Source organism: Sinohyriopsis cumingii, chromosome 1 (assembly GCF_028554795.1).
Source record: "Sinohyriopsis cumingii isolate HCF-2022 chromosome 1, ASM2855479v2, whole genome shotgun sequence".
In the NCBI taxonomy this organism is placed as follows: Eukaryota; Metazoa; Mollusca; class Bivalvia; order Unionida; family Unionidae; genus Sinohyriopsis; species Sinohyriopsis cumingii.
In genome coordinates, this window is record NC_142961.1 from 187,267,119 (window position 1) to 187,292,429 (window position 25,311).

General features: G+C 41.4%; 1 protein-coding gene across 1 annotated transcript; it reads left to right on the forward strand.

Moving 5' to 3' along the window:
- LOC149808542 (putative methyltransferase-like protein 24) lies at nucleotides 1-25,032 on the forward strand. The gene is made up of 5 exons (XM_089970819.1): nucleotides 1-119; nucleotides 696-824; nucleotides 1,666-1,740; nucleotides 23,653-23,797; nucleotides 24,380-25,032. Exons 1-5 carry the CDS (start codon nucleotides 1-3, stop codon nucleotides 24,656-24,658), a joined length of 747 nt encoding a protein of 248 aa, XP_089826945.1. The 3' UTR covers nucleotides 24,659-25,032.
- Nucleotides 25,033-25,311: the final 279 nt, after the last annotated feature.

A 25,311-nucleotide genomic window follows, 5' to 3' on the forward strand; every position in this document is an offset into this window, starting at 1 on the left:
ATGTCAGACCCGTGTGTGATGCGTAGATTCGGTCTCAAGGACGATATTCCTGTGAAGATTCCATCTGATGCTGAGCTGAATAATATGACGGATAAAGAACTGAAAGATCTATATTGGAGGTAATTTTATATGCGAACACTACATTATAGATAAATACATGCGAAATTGCATCAAAATAATAGACTATTGATGATATATGGGGTAAAAAGAAGAAAACATTTCGAAAGACCAGGACGATTTTCTGCTAATTGTTTTCGTGTAACCATGGTACCTATATGGACCATTGGTCCAAAACACTAAAACGGTTTTCATTTTTATTAAGCTATGCCTTTTCCAGGGGCACCTAGCTATTTCTTTTTAAGTACTATGACAGGTTGGACATTGAAGCAGTTTCTATGGGAAATAGACATTATACTAGGCAGATGAGAAAGAGATGCGAACAATATCATTGACTTCGAAATATAAATTTTATGTACAAACATCTGAGACATCTCTGTAAATGCCTAAATTTATTCGGCTTTTTTATTTTGCTTTATTTCATTATTTGTATAGATGAATACTCGACCCAACCAACATTTGCTTAGCGGTGACAGATTTTTGTTGTAGAAATATACAATGAAGCATATATCAATGCGACATTTTAAACGTTTTACTTTTAATGCAACATGTTTGTTGCTATTTCCTTCATTTTTCAGCTATATCAATACCGTTCAGGTCTTATGTCAAAGAATTGTTCGGGTTGGAAGCATACAGGACGGAGGTAAAGAGGTGTGTATAGACGAGCCGTACCGTCCCATACGACCATGTCTAGTGTATTCATTTGGGTATGTTTTATTGATAATATTTTCTCAGAACAAACCTATTGTCAGCTGAAGATTTTGACACTGCCTCTAATGTCAGATATGTTATAATTCTATCTGCAATTTCTAATAAATGGTATATCTAAGGTATACTAATCCCATGGATTTAACTTTATTGCGGAAATGTATAAGTATTGATGTGTCTTATCGTGATCTGTGGATTTCATTTTCTGCATTTTGTTCCTTTACTGAAGTTATTATTCTATCGGAATAAATAATTATACAGCATAACATGTAAAGCTGAATGAAACATAAGCAAGTGTCTGCAAGAGTCATGCACATTATCTCTGTAAAACAATTTTGAATGCCTAATTGAAAAGCTGCAGATATTTCAGTCAATTTATAAACGCTGAACAACATAGTAGTAAGATTCTTGGATTCGTTAAGGTATTGGCACACCATTGTCCATGTTTTATTCATATATCTATTTAGAAGCACAAAGAATTCAAATATGGAGAATAAATAACAAATGTATAACCCATTAATTAGGAAATCGTCCTGTTGTTTGCAAAGCGACGATGCAGTATAGCAAGATGTTTCTGCACTGGTTTACTTTTAAAGAGGCTCAACTGATACCATGATACATGTGAAAATAATAATTATTCACCTCTAATTCTAGCTGCATCCTGGAGTACACAAACATTGAAAACTGAGATCTATAATGATGGGTTTCTTTGGCTCCTGTTCGCTTTCATTTAATATTTAAAATTCCAAATCACATATACACATACTCTTCTTCTTCTACTTCTTCTTCTTCTTCTTCTTCTTATTATTATTATTATTATTATTATTATTATTATTTCAGAATCAACTATGCATGGGATTTTGACGAAGACGCTGCTGGACTATTGGGATGCGAAGTCTTTTCTTTCGATCCGAGGTTGGTTTTATGTTACTTTACCATGCTATTAGGAGAGAGGTTTTCTCTAGGATTAAACTTCACTGAACATAAACATATTAAACGGTCAATATGTAAAATAAATTATTGAACAGTTAAATACAAAAGTATGGAAAATATACATTTGTGACTGATCCTCGCTAATGTGCAGTACAGTCAATACAGTGACTTGAATATGTAATTTGCATAACTCTAACTACAGCTCGCTAAAAGTGCCTGTGTTATAGTTAACATGCGGGATCATCGCATGCCCTAAGAGTGTTTAGGCCATTACAGATATGAAAGTGTTGACTAGAACGCAAATGCTTATTAACCTGTGCAATATTTCTCTGCGAAATTTCTCTTAACATCCACCATAAAAAGATTCCTATGTCAAAATTGTATAGCCGGACCAGCGCTTGTACTTATTTTCGTTGTTGATTTTTCTCCTTTATGTTTCTCCCAGTAAAAACCATTGACAAGGATAAAAAATAAAAACAATTTAAGGGAACAAATGTAGAACTGCTGGGGTTGTCAAGTTTATGGAATGATATATTTCCATTCAATTTCACATTCTACAGCGGGGCTTTTATTGTTCATAGAGGCATGAACGAAAAAGGCGTGTCATTGTCTGCCACCATAGCGTGTAATACATTGTAATAAATTTAGAGCATGCGCACTTGGTTATAGCAGTAGTGAAGTGGGCCACCCTAGGGACAATGGGAATTACCATTAAAAACACCCCTGGGCCACTCTGGGGACTATGTAAATTTAACATGGAGAAAAACCCTGGGCCACTCTAGGGACAATGGGAATTTAACATGGGGAATAGGGTTTGGGCTTGTCTAGGGACAATGGGAATTTAACATGGGAATAGAGTTTGGGCTTATCTAGGGACAAGGGGAATTTAACATGGGAGAAAAAAAAACTACTTTAGGGACAAGCGGAATTTAACATGGGATTTTTTTTAAGTTTAAAAAAAAATGTGCTAGGCAATTGAAAGTCATTCTCTTTTCGAGAAATATGGGTGGCCCTGAAAAGGGCCTTTGGGTTTTTTCTTCTTCTTCTTCTTCTAACTCCTTAACTTCTTCCACCATCCTCTTATTTTTTCCATCATTCCTTTCTTCTTCTTTTCTGTTTTCGTTATCCAGTCCGGGTGACCCATGGCTCGGAACTTCTGTTGGATTTTTATCCAGTTATTGTTCAGTCTCTCATATTCTTCTTTTTTCTTTCTATTCTCTTGTTTTGTTTCTATCTTTTGCCCACCTGTCCTTAATGTTCTGCATTTCTTCCTCTATTATCTTTTTCATCTTTTCTTCCTCTTTCTTTAGTTGTTCACTGCCCCTTTTCACGAACTTCCACTCTGACCATTTCTCTAGCTCTTCTAAATAGCATCTCACTCCTTTTACCTTGTCCATAGACTCTTTTATAGTCCCCACTCTTACATACTCTGGTTGAATCAATCCTCTCAGTCTCTTAACTTCTTCCTCTATCATCTCCTCTATCATCTTCATCGCTAATTTTAGTTCATTGACATAGTCAAAACTTTTTCTCAACTTCCATTCTCTTTCTATCCTTTCAATAGTATATTCTCCATCCATCATCCAAAAGTAAACATTTCTTAAGTCATTAAACAACGCCGACACTTCCATCTTGTATCTGTTATTCCGTAGAATGGTTCGAACGACGAACGTGGTGTGTTCTTATAGTGAAAGCGCGAACGTGATGGAAAACATCCCCCTAAAAACATAAAAATGATCTTACCTAGATCATGACCAAACAACGCGCGGACGTGAAGGAAAACATCCCCCTACTTTCTCATTTCATATAATAAAACCCAAACTATACTCTCCACATACGCTAAGAAACAATAAAGAAACCCATAATCTACTATTCACACAAACTTACGTGAGCAGTTACAAACACAAACACACTAACACATACACTCGCACTATTAAATAAAGAGTCAGTGTTTATATTCACACTACTCTACCTACACACATTGGCAAATTGATTGTTATTTCTTTTCTAGAGTATTGGGTAGCCCTGAAAAGGGCTGTTGTTTTTTTTTGAACTCCAGATGCACCTATCTAATGATGGCACCTTCCTGGCCTGGCGCCACACACGCATCTTCTTCCCCAGTCTTCTTTCACCTTTCTTCTTGGGAGTGCAGAGGCGGGATATGTGGCTTCAGGATCCCAGTTTTCTGTCTCTGGGATTCTGAAATTTCCTCTCTCCTCTTCTTTGTTTCTTCTCTCCTCCTATTCTTTTCTTCTTCTTCTTTCCTCCTCCTCCTCTTTCATTCTTGCTTCTTCGACAATGGCCTCCGCGGCCAGTTCATTTAGTATGCGCCTGGCATATTCCAGGTGCATCTGGAGTTCAAGCAGTTTCACAATTCTGGTATTCATTGTTTTGTCAACGAATGAACAGGGTAGCTAGACTGTCCAGCGAGTTTTAATTTATAGTGAAAGCACGGACGTGAAGGAAAACATCCCCCTAAAAACATAAAATTGATCTTACCTAGATCATGACCAAAACAACGCGCGGACCTAAAAGAAACACTCACTCACTTTTTTGTACTTCCCATTCCTATTCTAAAAATTTTTTTCATTAACCACTTCAATATACTATACAAATACGCAAAACAATTCAATCCAACCCCTAATCTACTCTCCCCACACCTCAAACACCAAAAAAATCATCTTAATCTACTATCCACACCAACGTACGTGAGCGGTTACAAACACAAACACACAAACACACAAACACATACACTCACACTATTTTAAAAAAAGAGTTAGTGTTTATATTCACACTACTCTACCTACACAAATTGGCAAATTGATGGTTATTTCTTTTCTAGAGTATTGGGGTAGCCCTGAAAAGGGCTGTTTTTTTTGTTTTTTGTTTGCTATATCAATCTTTTAGTTTCTGAGAATGCGATGTCCTCTGAGGATACTTTCTGGCAATAGGTCTGCTTCTTCGGAAAGAGAAGAAGAACTCTTTGGTGTCGATACGACAATCGACAAAGCCTCTGTCAGGTTCAGGTTGCTGCTGTTGTTGTTGTTGTTGCTGCTGCTGTCTCTGAAGTCTGTACTTCTCTGTCCCTTCTTCTTTCTCCCTGTTCACTTCTTCTCTGAAGAGCTCTTCTATCAGGTCTTCAGTGACTTTTAACATTCTCACATTCTCTATCTCTTCTGGCTTCGGTATCAGACTGTGTCTGACCCTATGCAAATTTACGTAGGCTTCGTTTAGCTTAGCTAGTTTGGAGCACATCTTCGTAGGAGGATGAGTCGACAATGGATGGTTAGACTGGAAACTTCCCCGGTTCTTAAAGTCAAAGCGCGGACGTGAAGGAAAACATCCCTCCACGGTTTTCGAGCCGCAACGTTCAATGAGTGTCATGAGAGGGATAGTAAGAAATTAAAGAGCAAGAATCAAACATTCTTGTAGCCAAACAAACCACAAAGGCATTTTTTCAAAACACAACATTTTTATTTAAAAAAATTACTTAACACTAACCAACAACAACTCTAACATTTTTAACAATAATCCAACATTATAACATCAAACATTTTTTTCTAATGACAAACATTTTTTTCAATTCACAATCTACTTTAAACAGGGCTGACAACGTTGTGAATGAAATTGTAATTTCCACTGTTGCAAGTCATTAGGCCATTGATGGACACTACGTTTTCCTAGCTTGAGACAAAAGATAAGCATAATGGTCACAAAACCATCGATCTACTTTCACGTCATTTCTTGAAGAAGAACGAGGTTCAAAATGGGTCACTAAATGTTCTAAGGAATAGCCCAGGATGCGATGATGCAGAAAATACACGCAATATTGTCCGCACACCAAGGAATCTGTGCCTTGTAATTTCATATTATTGAATCGGGTGGTCTGAGCATTTCTTCTCATGAAGTCGATGATATCGTCTTCCAAAGGGGGCAATCCGTACGAATCGAAATATTCCACACATCCTTCTTGAGGAAAGTAAACGGCTACCCAGTGGGTTCCTGGGAGATGACTGTCGTCCGTGTTGATCACGTAAGCTTGATGGTCTTGAGGTTTGCGATGAGGGAGTTCATCTTTAGCACAGACGACAGGATTCCAAGAAGCCGTATACGAACTGTGGTTCAAAAGGTAATAAAGTTCCCAGGTATCCATGTTTTGTGTGCTTTATTCTTCTTCTTCACAGGTAATAATAAGTCATCAATTCGATCCTGACTTTTTGCTTGAAAATGTCTGACAAATAATCGTTTCTTCGTTTCGTCTCCTCACTCTGATTCAGGAGAGCTTCGATACGATGGATCTCTTGAATGGTTAATGGCGGACAAGAATGTTCACGCAAGTCTTTATACCACTCGTGCCACACGTCTTCGTCCAAGATGAGACTCCAAGCTTCGTCCAGATACTCGTTCAATTTTTCTTCTTGACTCAACATCAGGCATTTATCGTGTTGAATTTGACTGGGATGATCATTTTGACATCCATAGCAATTTTTCTTGATCAATTCCGTCATTTTTTCGACCAAGTGTTTGGCAAAACAGGAGACTAAATGGGCTTCTTGTTCTGGCCATCTTGACTTCATCATGATCACTTCTTCTTTTTCCACGGTCTCCTCACATTCCATCTCCAAAGTTTCTCCACTAGGTAAAGAGGGATAACAGTCTTCCATGGCTTTTAGTAATCTAGAATGACTTCTCTCAAACTGTTGATTTCTATCGTATTATCAAATTCTGCATACAGGATGACGTTCACTGTGTGCCCTGCATCCAGTGCACTCGCAAACTGAATTTCCACACAAATCTGGCCGGATTTTATAGGGTGGAAATGTCCCTCGTCGCTGCCTTGGTCAGGAGTGAAATCGAAAGCCCACAAAGCATAACCTCCTTCATAATCATCGTACGTAATACCGTGACTGGTGTTGGTTCCTAACTGTCCGGTGGCTTCGTACAGGGACAAGTACGATCTCAAGTAATTCTTCTGGGCAAAGTTAGGCTCGAAAGGTCGGGTACACAAGGTCTTGCCATCGCGACTGACCTCGATCTTGGACACATTGTAATGCTTAAACTCAAAAGGATTTTGATCGTGGGTTCCGTTGAAGGCTGAATTCTTTACGATACCAACAATCAAACGCTTGCGTAACTGTCCTTGGAACAGATGATCTTCGATCATAGATCGCTGTCCAGCGGGAATGGTGAACGTTTTCACTTCTACGCGTCGTATCGGATACTTGGCGGTCGTTCTGCTCAACGTCTGACTGACGTCGTTTCCCACTTTAGGTAACACTTCCACACACGCACGTAAAGTCGGGCTTCTTGAATGATAGTTTTGTATTCGTTGGCATGGGCCATCAAATGGAAAGCGGCACTGCTATGATTCAATCTCAGACGGATATCCACCCCGTTGAGCAAATACGTTTCTTGTAACCACATGTCCAAATGCAAACGATCCATCAGTTCTAAACTTCGCCCTTGCAGAATTTTCTGTCGTCGAGCCATGTATCCCGCATTGTGAGGATTGTCATCTTCTGGTGCAATAGCTAGGTCGTTAAACGTGCATACTACACCTGCCGTGTCAGGTTTCCATACTACGCAAACATCCAGATGAGTATTCTTGGCTTCTTTTCCGTACGTCAAGAGATTTTCCAGGTAGGCGCGATAAGGGTAAGTATCCATGCTGCTGCTGACTAGTTTGTTATTCAAGTACAAGTCCACTTCGCTGAACAAGGAATGCATAAAATTGTTGACAGGAGCTACTCTAGCATCGCCTCCTGGATTGGTGTTGTCCGTTTTGATCACTTTCACTTTCAAGTACAGGTAACTGCTATTCAGATCGATGTAGTCTTCGGGCTGTCCTTTGATTTCACACTCCATGGGAGCGGAATCCGTCAAAGAGGAGACGGGATGAAATTCGACCCACGGGGATTCTTGCATGGTCATCATTGTGGGGGGCATGGCAAACAGATCCAGTTCCGACTTGGAACAAGCACAGGACTCTCGGTGCATCATCTTTTTCTGTGTCTCAATAATCGAAAACGTCTAAGTCTCGACCGGTTCTTCTTTTCTTGGCCTTTCTAGCTTGAAGTCTGGTGAAAAGGTGTTTTCTTCGTCGTCTCTTTATGCCTTGTCCTTGCTGAATGCCTGACTCGGTAGCGTGCAGGGCATTTATAGGTGTGTCTCGGCGGCCCTAAAGGTCTTTGCCCGTTTGCAGCAAGACATATTTGCCTGCCCTCATGAAGGCTTCTTTAGGATTTTGTTTGTCGATGATGACATTTTGGAGAAATTCTTTGCCTTGTGTCAGTGCCGCATCTTTCAAGGCGTGCAATCCGCGTGTCACCATCGGTTTCAACACCAAGGCCACCGAACGAAAGGCCGATTTTAACATATCTCCTAAACCGTGTCCTCGCTGTCGAGCAACCCCTCAGTACACTGGATACATGACTTACGAGTCGTGAGAGAACCTTTTACGAAAATGGAGTTTCACCGTGACTTTTCCTTTGGTGAATGGAATATTTTGTCCCAGATCTCCTTTTATAGCAATGTTGACCGTCTCCAAATACGACTTGCTGACAGGCAGATAGTGAGGATGGACAAATTCACGGTGGACGTGGTAAGTGTTTCCACCTTCCTCGTCAGCGTTCGTGGCAGAATCCACTTTGAAAGGAATGACACGCAGTAACGGTACGGAGGTGTGTCCCACCACGTTGTACTCCACCACATCGGAATACACGAACATCAAATTCAGTCCTTGATTCAGTTCTACCGGGGCACGAAATAACTTGGTAAAAGACTCGTTGTCGTAAATGACTGGTAATTCGTTTTTCTTGACCATGCTCATTCTCATGTCCATGTCTCCGCCCAACATGTCAAACAATTCAGGACAAAATAAAATGGACACGATTTTACTCCGCTCAAATTTCATCAAGAAGCGACGAGCTGGTTTGTGGTACTCCATGGTGACACTTTTTGGGCATACTCCAAAGCTTTCAGAAACACGACATTAAACTTGGAACTTATGGTGCTGACCAAATGTTGACCACTAAAATAATAGCCTGGGGGAATAAACATGTTGTAGGTCCACGTTTGAGTTTTGTCATCATAGGTTCTATTGTCATATTTGACATTGGGGGAATTCAAGTACTTTTGCATTTCCTCGTCATGAACTTCCACCTTAAAAAAATTTTGATTGGGAAGGACATTGAGGACTTGGGTCGGGTGAATGATTTCAACTAAAGCCACTTCCCAATGGGCATCGTGATCTAAGGGGATAGCCTGAGGTAATTTGGCCGTGTAACAGCACAACGTGTTGTTGGGAAACACCTCCATGGAACTGTCACTGGGTAAGGTTAAGTAAAATTGGTTTTGGTGACTCATAATTCCAGAGTTCTGTGGCTGTCCGAGGGGTTACTGGACGTCAGAGGCGTGTCTCCGCCCAAAATGGGGTTCTGGTTGTGGTTGTTGTTGGAGTGGTGACTGACACTGGCACTGGACACAAGGTTCCCGTGGTTCCCGTTCGAGGAGAATTTCAGGGAGGGATTGGGAAGCGGGTAACCGATGCAACTGCTCAGTAAAATGGTCCACAATTGTTTGTCTCCTTGTTGCAAACTCAAATTGGCAATGGCTGCCCCGATGACACAATACACCACGAAGATTTGGCAGAAAAAGACAATTTGCGTTTTAGGCACACGTTCTCCACACCACACCCAAAAGGGTTGTTTTTGTAAATCTTGCACAGAAGAACTGGGTGAAGGAGGAGTGGTCGACGTAGCTGCGTCTGTGTGAAAAGGCATGATGGTCACTTCTTTTTATAGTCGATGACTTGCGAAGCCTCGATCCAAGAATCAAAACTGGGTGGATATCCTTTCCAACGTACTTTGACTTCTTTGACACGTTGTTTGCCCACTTCACGGGTTCTGCGTTCGAGAATGCTTTCGATGTCGTACACGTCGTCTTCTTTTTTGGTGACACGTTGTAACTCGGGCAAATAAAACGTTCCTTTGAGCACTTCTCCGTTCATGTCTTCCAATTTATAGACGGTAGGATGACGACCATGCACTCGTCCAATGACACGAAACAATTCGGTCGTCCAGTTAGGTAAGTAACCTTTGTCGAAAGTGCGTTTGGTTTTACCAATGCGCACCCAATCTCCTACGGCCAACATTCCACTTTTCTTGGGGACAGCCCTCGTCGGGGACGTACCAAACAGGCGCTCAAACAGCAACGCTTCGTTCTCGGGAGTCACTTCTTGCGGGGCACGTCCGATGCTTCGATGGTAAGATTGGTTGTACGCTTGCACCAGGTGCGGTAAGATGTCGATGTACTTCAGAGTGTGGTGATGCGTAAAATATTTCCACATGCGTTCTTTCAATGTGCGTTGGAAACGTTCCACGATGCTGGCTTTGGTTTCGGGATTCTCGGTGGTAAAAAAATGAATGTCACGTTTCTTTAATTCTTTTTGGAAAGCTTGGTTCAGAAATTCGGTGCCTTTGTCCGTTTGCCATCGAAGAGGGTGACGACCGCTTTGTTTCAACACCCGTTGCAGGGCTCGCACTAACTCGCTGCTCGATTTGGAAGTCAAGGGCACGACCCAGGCAAATTTGGAAAAGACGTCGATGACACAAAACAAATATTTGTAGCCACGATTGTAGCTGGCCAAATGAGAGACATCGGCTAAATCGGCTTGCCATTGATGATCGATGCCTTCCACTCGGGTGCGACTTCTGGCAAACTTGTGTCGAATGGGTTTGTGTAAAGTGTAGGTAGCTTGTTCTTGTAACCATCGTTGCACTTGAGGTAAACGGAGACTTTTCAGTCGCGTTTTGGCAGCACGATACAATTTTTGAACTCCTGCGTAACCTGCAGGATGGGAGGGATCGTAGTAAATGCTGGCTAAGACTTTTTCCATTTTTTGTGTTTGTTTGTGTGTTAATAAGTCACCCACCCTTCGGTGATGCTATTTTGGGTGGGACGAAAGGGTGGTTTGGAAACGGATTTACGTGTCCGATGGGCTACAGGAGTAGAAGTCGAAGGTAGTGGTGGAGGTGGCAATGGAATGGCTTTGGTCTTCTTTTCTTTTTTCACTTCTGGTTTCCCTTCTTTCTTTTTCACTTCTGTCGAAGGAGGAGTGGACATCATCTTTTTAACCCAAGCTTTCATTTCTTCTCGTTGGGGTGTGGAGGACGGGGTCAACAAGGATGCTGCAATCTTACTCGAAATTGGAGCTGCTGACGGTGTTTGAAACACTTCTCGCATCTCTTCTTCCTCAGGTCTTCGTGGGGTAGCATCTCTGGTGACCCCTGGGGATGGTAGTAGTGGTGGTGGTGGTGGTGGTGGTGCTGGACTTTTCATCAAGGTCTTAAAGTCTTTCAAAGTGGGTAGAGCTGTTTCGTCTAAAGCTTTCTGGTGAAAGAGTTGCAGTCGTTGCAAGAGTTGACCGTACTTTTGCGATTTTTCTTTTTCGGACAAATCTTGGCGATCCATCAAGGACTGCAATTCGTGTTGTAACTGGGACATCTCGCTCAAATGGGGATTGGGAGGTAAATGCGGGGTGCGTTGTTCTTGCCACCGATGGTATTCCATCCATCGTTTGTAAGGCACTAAAGCTAGTTTTCGTCCTTCAATGGGGTTGTCAGCGGTCGATTCTGAGATCTTGGGACTTCCGAGGGCCTTTTTATCTTGCTCCCACCAGTCCTCCCAACATGGTTCCCAAGACTCCTTTCAGTATGGGGCCTAACAAGAGGGGTAAAATTCCTCCACGTTGGACCAACATCTTCTTCTTTTGACGAATGGGAATTTTCTTTTGAACCATTTGGCGAAGAACGTGACGATGTTTGCCTAAGCATTGTTTCTGGTGTTTGGACAAAGGGATAGTGCCTTTCAAAACGTTCAAACAACATTCGCACACTGTATCGATGACCTATTTGGAGGCCGATTGAATGAGTTTTTTTCGTAGAGGTGGAGAAGCTTTGGACAGGAAAGATAACATGTCCCCATGTTTGACTAAACGAGGCGGTAGTCCTTTTCTTTTCTTTCCTTGGGGTTTTCTGGAGGGTGACATCTTTGAGTCTTCAGGAGCACCAAAAGGCACTGATACACCCGACTTGGTCACATGTCTTTTTTATACTGGAACGCGTCGCCACTGATTGTCTTTACGTCGTATCAGTTTGAGGACAGGCATAACACGTCGTGGAGGGGTTCGCAACGGACTAAATCGAGCCAGTTCTTGCTTGGACAAATCCAGTAAACTTTGTAACATGCCCGATCATTCTTGGACTTTGATTTTGGGAGAAGGTACTTTGTGAGCAGCAGCCACTGCCACTAAATTGGAGGGTCCTGCCACTGGGGAAGTTCTTTTTGGGGTCATCAACCGAGAAGTTCTTGGTGTGATCAACGTCTCCAAGTACTCTTCAGTTCTTGGTGTCATCAACGGAGAAGTGGATGAACGTGAGGGTACCGGAGACGCAGTCACTGTCGTGGCAGGTCGTGGTTTGCGAGTGTAAGGTTGCGTCCTGGCCGAAGAAGAAGTGCCTCTCTTGCGACTAGTTTTCTTCTGTGGACTTTTCTTTTTCTGGGGACTTTTTCTCTGTTTCTTTTTCTGGGGGCTTCTTTTCTTTTTCCGGGGTGGTGTCTGGTCAGAGGAGGGTCCTGCCACTGGAGAAGTTGTTCTCCTTGGGGACCTGGTCTTTTTCTTTTTCTTTTCCTTCTTGTCGCTTCGTTGGACGTTTTTCTTGGGTATAACTTTGGGGGCATTAGGATCCCATCTTAAGGGAGAGCGAATGATGACCCCTCCTAGAGTACCGCTCCCTCCAGGTTTCAAAATGATTTGTTTTTTGGTCTGAGTGTCGATGCGGGGATCAGCCAGTTGGGTCAAAGCGACTTTGTTTCGATCAAAAAAGCGTTTGGTTTGGTGAGGAATGTGAATGATTCCTTGGAGTAATTGATGTGCCGTCACCGTGAACCATCGTAAGACTTCTTTGAGACTAGCTTCTAAGACACGAGCTCGTATTTGTGGATTTTTTTCTCGACTGATGCCATACAAGGCACGAATCAGTTTGACGGGAAGATGCGACTGAAGGGACGTCCTGTTCAAACTGTGTGAGACAGACGAAAAGGGTTTGAGGTTTTTATAGATTTTTTTGTGGAGTGAAATTAAATCGAGGACGGACACGTGTACAGGACAGGCCCTCCGTCTTGGCACCAGTGGTGAAACAAGTGGGTACGAAATCGCAAATTCTCGGGGGTTGTAGGTTTCAAATCGACGAGTAGATAGGGGTGTGGAGTTTGAGTGGCATCATCGTACGCCTGAGTCAGCCAAGGCGTTCCTAACTGTTTGGCTAAGACTTGCACTTGCGATTTATCTCGAGGGTTTTTAAAAAAGACCACGTAATGCGCATTGAGACTGATGGTGCGATGGGCTTTACTTTGTTAAAACAAATTTTGGGTGATGTAAACGACACTGGCATTACGGTGATGCCCTTTGTGCGTGAACCACAGTTAAAGTTCTTCTTCGTCTTCTCCTAACATGTCGTCGAAAATGACCAAATGGGTTTGACGGGAGTCAGAGACGATGCCGTCGTCTTCTTTAGGAATGCCTTCCACAAGCACGATGGAATCGCCTTGACTTTCTCGCAAGAGGCTGTACGCCGATTGCCACTCTTTGTAACACCACACGATCCGCTCAGGTGGCCGATCGAACAAATGATGTTTATGTTCGATCAAACGTTTGACAAATTCGGTTTTGCCTGAACTTCTAGGTCCAGCAATGAGCATGTTAAAGGGATGGCGAAGATACAAAGCTTCCCAACTGGCACGATCTAAGTGTTCGTCGATGACTTTGACAGTAGAGGAAGAGGGAGCAGAGACAGCAGAGGTAGCCATAGTGTGAGAAATGTCACTTGTGACACGAAAACAAACAAGACAAGAGTTTATATACTTTTTTCAGAACACGTTTATTGAATGTTTCAAACATGAATACGAAAGACAAAAATACATAAAAGCCAAAGGCTTAAGTACAAGGATAAAAGGCACATGATAACCATTAACGTGGAATAAAAACAAGTGTCTGTACAACATGTTTTGGGTAATGTTGTAACCAGTTCTATAGTAGGGGGGTAAGGTCACACCAGTGGTTCAAACACCGGTGACGTAACGGATGCAATTGTTCTTTACGTTTCACTTATATTTTGACCAGTTCTCGGTAAATGCGTCTCTCAACTCCACAGGCATAGCACGAATGTTCTCTTGTAAAGTATCCATGAACAGATTATGGTAAGTTACTTCAATGTCTCGGTCCCACTAAGGGTAAGTAATGACAATTCGGTGACCATCGAGCATGTTCTACGTAGGCCGAATCTTGCGGTTCCCAGTGGTGAAGTGACACACTGCAACTGAAGCACTTGACTTTATCTCCTTCGCCCAAGTAGAAAAATCCGGCTCTGGCTAATTCTTCTGGGTTCGGTCCTCCCAGATACTTAGGCCATTTTCCTTTGAACGATTGAAGACGATTTTCAAAGTCGCAGTATTCCGACAAACGCACAGGGAACGAATATTCGTCTTTCACAGGTTCGTTTCGATGAGGGTTGAGTGACATGGGCAGGAGTTTGCTCAGGGCTGGATGACATCCGTAGGGGGGTAGACGTGAAGGTGAACATCCCCCTTTAAAACGAAACCCAGTAAAATGTCCAAGAGGACGAGCGGCATCACTTTCGCATCCCTCTGGTTTGACACGCACAGCATCACTTTCCATGATGGGGTAGTGAGAACAAAGTTCCCATGATGCTTTACGGCATCGCTAAGGTCACAGCGTACAGCATCGTTCCCATCACAAGGCTCACAATCGCACTCGTCTGCAAACTCCGTTACGCAATTACAATGGTAACCACATGGACAATCGCAGTTTCCCTCCGGACATTTTCCGTTCCAATGCATGGGTCTTATCCATCCAATATTAGTCACACTGGAGGACGATACAACTTTTTTACAATCCCCAAACTGGAACGATGTCTCTTTCAAAGTATTCATCTTGTTCGCTTGGTCTTGGTAGTCACAATGAACTATCGATCTTCCCTAGGGTTCCTTTTTATATACAGACCAATACCGACGTGTCCATACGGTAAGGTGAAATAATTGGGAAGTCGAACTCACTTCTGGTACACGATTTGATAGACTTTTTCCAAGGGCCGACTGACGATGTGGTGAGTGGGTAAACGTACAATCTTGTTCGGTTGATAGGTGGTCACTTTAAAGTTTGCATCCGCTCCCGATTGCAAGGCTTCTTTCAATACCCCAAAGTTCACCACACGACTGGTACGATAATTCAGAGTTAGTCCTTTCACTTTGCACGTCGTGTGCACTTCTCCTTGTGGGTCCCGGTATTCGTAGCCGTAATTTTTGGGACCGCCACTGACGAAACGTAGAATCTTGTCGTCGGGATGCTCGTCTGTCCAGGCTCCTAAACGGTCTCCTTCGATGTTAGGGTGCTGTTGACTCGGGTGATGGATGTAAATGCAACTGTCCGTGTCAAAGTACAGGACGCGTTCCCCTAACAGTTCTAAAGCTTCGTACAATTTTAAGCGAGCATGGGCTGTCACGTAAGCCGCAATGATGACATTTCCAAAAGGGTCGTCTTGTACAAAGTCCAGATCATCCTCGTAATTGACCAAGATCAAATCCTCGCGAACGACGTCCACGTGTTTCGTGTATTTGGTTTTGTCGTGAATCATCTGGAAGTAGCGGGAAGGTTCGGTCAAATATTCCGTCTTGGGTAAACACGGTTGTTGTGCCATTTTACCCCACAAGCAATCTAACATCTCTTTGGCAAACGATCGCCTGCTTCGTTTTTCTCCATGTGGTCTAAAGTGATGCCTTCTTGTTCATAGTATTTCTCTTTGAATGTCTTTTGGTCTTCGGGAGTGTGACACCAGGAAGGATAGCCGCTGGCTTCTTGCTTCAGTTTCAAAAAGGCATCAACGTAGTCAGCGAAAATGCCTTTCTGACTGGGATCACCCTTGTGGTATTGTTGTGTCTTGGGAAAGTGGCAATATTTCGTACACTTCTAACAGTTGGTATCCCATGTCCAGAGCTTTGAACAATTCTACGCTGACCCAGGTTCCCGTCAAGGCACGTTCTTCCTGGGTGTGCTGACAAGGTTGGTCTTGGTTGCACGTTTCGGCACAAGTACGGCACAATGGAAACATCAGTTTGCCTTGACAATGGTGAGGTAAGACGGGATGGTACAAGTCCGTGGGAGGCAAAACTTTACACTTCATCAAGCCTTCGTATTGTCGAATGTTTTTCAGGTCGATGTGTTCCGTGAACAATTGCGGGTGCCCTACAGGAAAGCGACAATATTTGCACACGTAGGGATACAGCGAACACACGTCCAAGTATTTGATTTCTTCTCCTTTCTCTTCGTCGGCTTGGTACAGCAAACAGGTGGCATTGGTCCTTCCTCCGTACAAGCTATCCCTCGGGTTCAGCGGGTCCATGAACTGGTAACTTTCCACGAGGCGTTTAAACTCGGGATCGGTTTTCATACGGTGATCGTACTCGTGTTCCCACATTTCCACTACTTGGTATCCTTCCTGTTCCAACTTTAGGCGCCGCTGACAAGTGTCCTGGTACAAGTCTTCCATGGTTCGTTGTAAAAACTGATTTTAGTGCTACGATCAGGGTAACAGACGGGACATCCGTGAAATAAGCAACCGTTAAACTCGTACACGATCTTTGGGTTTTCTAAGTCCCAGCCATCTACCGAATACGTTCCGATGGTCTTTTCACCCCCTCCGTTGCGTGCATGCTGAAACCATTTGTCTTCCTTGTCGCACAAGTAATGTAACCAGCGTAGGGCTTTGACCCAGTATTGACGTTTGACATAGTGGGTTGTTTGGGGACTGATGACAGCTACGGTGTTTTCAGGCATGAATCGTTGTCGATACACTGAGGAATACGCTTTGGCAATGGTGCAAGCTTCTTTCAAAGGATCGACCCCTCCGTGTTCCATGAACAGTTCTCGAAATTTTCCACAGCAACGCCGTAAAATGTCCACGTCGGAACGACAATACTTTAGCATTTCTTCCTGAAAGTCGAAAGGGTCCGAGGCGTGAGCCTGGTATCAAGCGTAGAAAGCTTCTCGTTGTTCGGTACGCATGTTGTCGGGGTCGTAATAGTGAGCCTCAGGTAAATGGGGTAGAACGGCGTGTTGATTGGCTTCCGTATTGAAAAAGTGTGGAAAGTACCCTTTAGCCATTTCTGTCATTCCAAACGTTTTAGGTATTCGACTCAAAGACATGGCCAAATAGCTCATCGAATCTTTAAACTGTACTTGTCCCACTTGCATGAAAATGATTTTGGCTCCGTTCAAAGTCACTTTAGGACGTTCGATGCCTTGTTCCGTATAATACCTCAAAAGAAACTGTCCATCGTATCCGGAGAAATTGTGAGCCATCACCGTGACATGACGATGACAATCTCCGTAACGTTCGATGTCCTCTTGGCTCCACGTCTTGTCGATGGGGTCTAAGACCCATCGAGCGAAATCGGCTAGCGTGTTCGGTCCCCGAAAGATTTTTTTCACGTCCTCCAGGAATCTTGCTGCAGATAGGTTCTTGAATGCACTTCTCGCACGCTCGATGAGCCACGCAGAAATTAGGAATGTGAATGCCGGTCTCTTGCATGCATTCGAAATCGAAAAAGATGAAATTGCCTTTCTTCTTGTGACCGTCCTCTTTCTCTGGTGGGGGTTGGTATTTTTGCACGTAGCATTCGTGTTCCAAGTCCACGATGTGGTGACAAATGTGACATTTTTTTTTCCCTCGACATACGTGTGCCTTGGCATTATTGGTAAGTATGCCTTGTCCACACGTAGGGCACAATCTCAGCAGTTGACAAGCACATTTCTTCTGTGAACCTTGCGTCTTCAAATGTTGTTGGTAACAGGTAGGGCTGACAAACGTGCGCAGACAAGTTGAAAAAGGCACTGGTTCTTCGCTCAGACAGGGTGAAGAGGCCAAACATCCTGAGCATTTCCATCCACAATGCTTGTGTTGCTCTCGATTATTAAAGCCATAATCACATTTCTCACAGTAATATCTGTATCCCATGAATGCAGCGATACTGGTAATGGTATCGAAATGGTCATCGTGATAATATACATGAATGTATTTTCCGTCCTTAAAATTTTGGCCTCGAAACAACAGAGACCCACGCATTTCTTGAGGGTGCACTTTCAAGGTGTATCGTGGAGCTAGGGCATCTTGCAATTTTTGCATCTCAGGAATGCCACAGGGTATGTCTTTGGACAGTCCGGCTTGTTGTAACAGGAGTTCTGCTTCGTTTCTTTGTTTGGCTCGGTTCGATTTTCGAATGTTCTCCCAGGTTCTTTTCCATTCTACCGTGTCGTTCTTGTTGGCATAGGTTCGTCCCACCACGATGGCACGTTCTGAACACATCTGATCTTGAGGGTTGTTAATTCGGACGAGACTTGTTTTGGTGCTGCGAAGGTCGTCCACCAATAACATCTTTTTGCGTCCAGTCCCTTGAGGAGGAGAGACGTGGGTCATGTCCAGTGAGGCTTTTCCATCGGTGATGTCAAACTGGTCATTAGATTGTTGTACGTGTTGAATCTTGTCCATGACTTTGGAAGCGGTAAATCCTGCAGGGGTGCTAAATTCGATCCAAACAGGGGATTTCAGACCGTCGTGTTGTATGGAAAGTCTCAAGCGATCGTCTTCTTTGGGTTGACATTGTCTCTTGAGTGCGGTGAGCAAAGAATCCCACACCCCAGTGATAAACATTTCTGCTTTCTCTAACGGCACTTCAGCCTTGAAATCTTTAAACTTCACCGTGTATTTGTAAGCCGAGGTTCTAAATTTTCTAGAGGAGCGCTTTTCCGTCTCTCGAATGGAATAGTATTTTTCAGGGTTGACTAAGGGTGGTGAACTTGGTTTAGAGGGTTCGGATTCTGGTTCACTCATGTCCTCTTCAAAATCACTGGCATGAATTTGTGCCAAGATTTCAGCCCTGGTACGAGGCGATAGATCACGTTTCTGCCTCTTACTTTCTTCTTCTTTCTTCTCGAATGAATAGGATCGTTTCATCTTGAGTGAAAAACGTCAAATGACTCAAGTTTAAACACCATGGACTAATTTATAGTCATGGCAGACCAGCGTATATAAAAGGGTGTGTGTCTTGTCCTTTCACTATTCATTTCACTCTCAAGCCGAGCACAACGATGGAAGAGACTAGCCAAATCGAACGTTTCGTCAGAGCTTTGCGAGGGGTCATTAGAAAATTCTCTTCAGTCCAGCCCACGGACTACTCTCCTTCCTTTCGAGATAAAAGTCAAGATACTTGCTATATCTGTCAGAAGAAAGGGATTTTTCTTCAGAGTATCCAGACCGTCAAAAAAGAAAAAAAAAGGCTAAAAAAGACAAAAGTAAAGATAACTGTTATTATTATCAAGAAAAAGGACATTGCTCTCCAGATTGCCCAAAAAGAAACAAGAGGAGTCAGAAGAAGAGAGGAATTCTTCAGAAGAAGAGAGGGATTGTTCAGAGGAAGAGAGGGATTCTTCAGAGGAAGAAGAGGAAGAAAGAAGACAATTCTATTTACAAGAGGCAAAGAAACAGGAGAAGAAAAGAAGAAGGGAAGAAAATGAGGAGAAAGAAGAGGAATAGACGGTGAAGAAATTCAAAAAACAGAGAGACTAAACAAGTAGAAAGAAGAAGTAAATGAACTTTATATTAAAGTGTTCTGTTGTGAATTGTAAATTGGATTGTAAGAATGGATAAAAGAATAAATTAATTATATAAGGTAAGTGTCTTTGAGTTTTGATTTTAAAATAAGAACGTACACTCACGCACTCATAGAAAGACACGTACTAAAGGGGGTAAAATGGGTTGGTTTTTTTTTGAGTTATTGGCAAATTGAAAGGCTATCTCTTTTCGAGAAATGTGGGTGGCCCTGAAAAGGGCCTTTTTTTTGGTGTAGGGGTGAGTTTAAGCAATCAACTTTAACTGCCTTAAGCCTTTGCCACGGCCAAGGCCTACTTCTGGACTGCGTAATGTTGATGATGATTGGGTTGAAATCACTAAGGGTGGTACGGTAGGCTTAGTCACAGGGTTAACGTGTTTAGCTCGGGAAGGTCGTATTCTCTTCGGTCGTAATAAAGAAGTCTGATACATTTGTTTCAGACTTCTTAACTCCGCTAAAATGTCCAACAGTACCGTGACCGTTTGATTTTCACCCTCTTGTTTCTTTGCTGCTACTTCTTCTTGCTGTTGTTGCTGTTGTTTTTTTCTTAACTCTTCTTCTTGCTGCTGTTGCTGTAGGAGAAAAGCTTGTTCCGCTTCCTTTTGTCGTTGTATAATTTTCTCAAATTCTTCTTTCTGTCTATGTCTAAAATTCTCCACTTGTGGTAATGAAGAAGGTAACGAAGGTTCCGGAACAAATTCTTGCGAGGTAAGAAAATCCACAAAATCCCAATTTACCTCTTCTGAAAGTAAGTCCGGGTTCCCTTGGGCAGTCTCCCCTGCTGGTGCACCCCAATGAATCGTTTTCTGAGTTTCCGTCATGTTGAATCACTGTCGCATAGATTGACTGTACACAAGCGCTAGCGAATCTATATAGACCACGTGACGTCACAGACTGCTCTCTTCGGATTGGATGCGGGCTGACTGAATTTTGTAACGCGTGTTCGGATTGGTGAATGAACTCAATCCGTTTCAATCCTTCCTGTACCTATAAATAAGCGCAGTTCACTGCATTGATTCACCTGTTCTCGTCGCTTCAAGATGTGGACCACAATCGAATCATCCACCCTTGTGTCTTCAATGATGTTTAGGACGGACATGCTCATGTATGTCCGGTCCAAGTGGACCGTTGTCGACAAGTCAGACACCAGTCTGTGGATACGAAGAGTGTACGTAGAAAGACAAGGTTGCCTCAAGAGGACACTGATTTATGGCCCTCGAGTAAGACGCAGCTTGAGGACAAGAAGATGCCGCAGATGCCCTTTATGTTAATGGATACAATGGGAATTACCATTAAAAACACCCCTGGGCCACTCTGGGGACTATGTAAATTTAACATGGAGAAAAACCCTTGGCCACTCTAGGGACAATGGGAATTTAACATGGGGAATAGGGTTTGGGCTTGTCTAGGGACAATGTATCCATTAACATAAACCCAAAGGCCCTTTTCAGGGCCACCCATATTTCTCGAAAAGAGAATGACTTTCAATTGCCTAGCACATTTTTTTTTAATTTAAAAAAAAAATCCCATGTTAAATTCCGCTTGTCCCTAAAGTAGTTTTTTTCTCCCATGTTAAATTCCCCTTGTCCCTAGACAAGCCCAAACTCTATTCCCATGTTAAATTCCCATTGTCCCTAGACAAGCCCAAACCCTATTCCCCATGTTAAATTCCCATTGTCCCTAGAGTGGCCAAAGGTTTTTCTCCATGTTAAATTTACACAGTCCCCAGAGTGGCCCAGGGGTGTTTTTAATGGTAATTCCCATTGTCCCTAGGGTGGCCCACTTCACTAATTATAGCGCCCCGTTTTAAGCAATTCTTTGATTTGTGTGATTACTTGTGTGATTATTGGAATTCGGCGCCATGGAAATATTCCTAGCCCGAACTAATGAGCTAATTATTAGGAGTAAACGTCACGGAGTGAAGTGTTAGTGTGTTTCCATGATGTCCTGGTTCACTAGTAGTGAATTCTGACCAAAACCGAATGAATGTCCCTGTTGTAAAATAGTCCATATTAAAATCTAGTGGTATACATTGGTAGCGTGACTGCAAAGACAGTACTTACGGTATTAAACCGGTAAATTGCACAAGGGAATAAATAAAAATGGGACTTGGCAGACACTGTTTATGTCGCCATGTGGGCGAATATGGTGCAGTTATATTGGCGAAATGTGCCTGGAAAGCATACATTGACTCGCCTAAGGTGGCGGAGTTAAAATAGTTCCCATTGTTAGGGAGTACTCATATATTTTCTAAGGCGTGAACGGTTGGTAGTACGGAAACATGATGAAGGCAAAACACGCAGAGGTGCGGTTGATAGATAGTTGGCAGTTTGGTTTATCTGTGGTCTTGCATTAATTAGAGGAACATTTAGGTATAGAATGGACACGTCGGGCCTTCTAATTTACAACTGAAGTTGTATGGAAGTCTTTGGAAATTCGGGGTAGACTTATGACTTCTAGCGAGAATCGCGCCAGGGTTTGAAAACCGGTCGGTCAAGTAAATACCCGTGTGCGTGTAACAAAATTATAAATATTATACACTTATAACACTACGGTAGAAAGAGTGGAGTTTCTTCTCGTATAAACGATAGACATATTAATTTAATATATGAGCATTGACATAGAGAATACATCTTAGTTGAAATCAAATACATCTCATTTGAAATCAAATACATCTCAGTTGAAATCAAATGCATCTCAGTTGAAATCAAATACATCTCTTTTGAAATCTAATACATCTTAGTTGAAATCAAATGCATCTCAGTTGAAATCAAATACATCTCTTTTGAAATCTAATATCTCTTAGTTGAAATCAAATACATTTCAGTTGAAATCAAATGCATCTCAGTTGAAATCAAATGCATCTCAGTTGAAATCAAATGCATATCATTTGAAATCAAATGCATCTTAGTTGAAATCAAATGCATCTCAGTTGAAATCAAATACATCTTAGTTGAAATTAAATGCATCTCAATTGAAATCAAATGCATCTCAGTTGAAATTAAATGCATCTCAGTTTGAAAGCAAGTACTACTTGTTTTAAAGAGGTTGTTGTGCATTCAATCTTAAATTACTTTAGAAATTTAAGAGGCTTTATATCTCGACTATTGTTAAAATATAAATTTTAAAATATTATAGATACACATTGGCATAATGGACTATGTTATGATGTTGTAGTATATCTTACATGTGAAATTACAAGGAGTTAAAAATTGCTTTCTAGTACTTAAAATATGTTTGCATGCTCAAAAACGTATGACATAAAAACAATGTTTTATTAAAAATAAAATCCTGGACAAAGTTAACTATATCACAATGAGGCTCACAAGAAACTAACGTGTTTCAACAATCACGCAACGAAAATTCCCAACGCTCGTATATTCATGGATTTTCGCCCGATGGTCCAGAGAGAGAGAAAGAGAGAGAGGCGGACGAGGGGAGGCTGCCGCCGTTTGGACATTTTCATATCTAATTAATAATAATCAATTTTTAGAAGATTATAATAGATTTAACAGACAACAACAATAAAGCATTAAATAAGTTAATTTAAATTTAACAATAGTGACGACAGGCTATTGTAACTATGTATCATTGATAGTACCACACTGTAGATTGATCCCAAGGAATGTGTAAGACAAATCGTTCTGACGAACCATATTTGTGTAGGTTACTTGATGGAAGTTCAAATTTAAGGTTTTGATCCTGCCCAAATGTTTTTTCTCCCTCACTCTATATTTCTGCGTATGTTGCCCCTTATGAATGCTAGGGGAGAGGGGAACGGTAAAAAGAAAGGATTGGGATGAAATTGTGTGCCATGTTAAATTTATATACAAAACGGGGGCTAATAATACTTTTATTCGTTATTTTCATTAGTCATTATTGATTAATTATTGGAAATTCATCATTGATCTAAAGGTTTGCAGTTTCGAAAATGCATATATATTAGTGTTATTGCGCCATAAGCGGATCACAATTTGATATACCAATAGAATCTGTATATCAATTTGCTTTATACCAAGACTTTTAATTCCATGATATTATTAATTTATTAATTTATGTGATATATATATATATATATATATATATATATATATATATATATATATATATATATATATATATATATATATATATATATATATATCCTTACAGCATGCGTAACAAAGGTGAGACCTACAAGAAGGCTACACATATTACATTCTACATGATCGGCCTTGGTGCAAGAAATGAGGTCTTGCCGAATCAATGGAAAATGAGAACCTTAGAACAAATACGGCGCGATCTCAATCACACCGAGGTATATCGTCTGTACATTTTCCAAATAATGAATGCGCGCATACATCAACTGTAACTCTCGAATCAGAACTAATTTCATTATAATGTAAATTCTTGTTTGAAAGTAGATTACATATATTATATTAAAATTAGTTTTGGTTGATCAAGGAAAAATAATTCATGCAGCTAAGTTTCTTAAAACTACCGACAGAATATGATAGCATTTGTTATTACTTCATTCCCTCTCAATGTTCTAATTTAAACATTAATTTGAATTTAAAAGCATCACAGATCGACAATTTAGTTTCTGAGGGTACGTAGTTGTTTCCTTAGTTACCATTCCCTTTTGTACCATATGTATTTATTACGCACTGCCTGCATTTTATGTGAGTGGAGCGAAATTTATTGTGGAAAAGAAAACATTGAAATGTATCGATCACAATTGATGACGAGTTTATTATTTGACAATGTTATTAGTATATTCTTCACTGTTATACGTTGAGTATAAGGCACATGGCATATGGTTGTTTGTTTCAAGCTAGTTTATTTCTTTGTTCTCTCTTGTACTTGTTATTTCGATTCTTAGATATTGCTCTTCTTTCAGAGAACAATCGACATTTTGAAAATGGACATTGAAGGATCTGAATGGACTTCCATACCTCAGATGGTGCAGTCTGGTACGCTACGCAATGTGAAGCAGATGCAGATAGAACTGCACGGGAAGGGAAATACATATAGCTTGAAAGTGTTACGTATGTTGTACGAAGATGGCTTTAGGATTTTCATGAGGGATAGGAACCTAGCTTGTCAATACTTTATTACTGGAGATCGTAGACTAAGGACCTTTTGTATGGAAGTTTCCATGATTAGAACCACGTCCTAACGTAGAATGCAGGTGTAAAATATATAACTGACTCAATGTTTTACCACAAATGTTTCCGTTGACCAGTTAGTTTGTAGACTGCATATATTTCTTTACCTTTTACTTCATTTGGTTTCATATATAAGTCAGCATAAACAGACAAACAGTGGATAGATAGAACACATTTTATGAAGGATTGTTAGGTCATTAAATAGAGAGAAAAAAATAATGACAGCCTATCTTATCACATTGGATAAATCAATACAATACTCATTTCCTATACAATTTCATATCTTTCCTATTTCGATAAAATACGTTTGTTGTAGAACCCGAGGTAAACAGATAGCAAAATTTTCCAGCTACCGCATTTGTGATTCTTAATTTTGTGGCATAAACTTAAAACTAATTGATATATTTGTCATTATTCCTTTTGATTTTGTGTCTACAAAAACAGTATTTGATAAGAATAGACCAATGATGATATTATAAATATTTAGTGTGAGCATCTGTTCATAACGAACACGTTTGTACAGTGACCATGTGTTTATCGACAACACCCTTGTTAAGAGTGAATATCTGTAAGAACGGATGCATGCTTTTATTGTTCGTTTGCTATTTCGCACAGCTGTGTTATGAATGAGTTTGACGTAAATTCAAGCTACTGTATGCTTATA

Excerpts from the sequence above, each read along its gene's own strand:
- LOC149808542 (XM_089970819.1), top strand. The coding sequence starts at position 1 with ATGTCAGACCCGTGTGTGATGCGTAGATTCGGTCTCAAGGACGATATT. Across the intron at positions 825-1,665 it reads TGTCTAGTGTATTCATTTGG|AATCAACTATGCATGGGATT; the intron begins GTATGTTTTATT and ends TTATTATTTCAG. Across the intron at positions 1,741-23,652 it reads GTCTTTTCTTTCGATCCGAG|CATGCGTAACAAAGGTGAGA; the intron begins GTTGGTTTTATG and ends ATATCCTTACAG.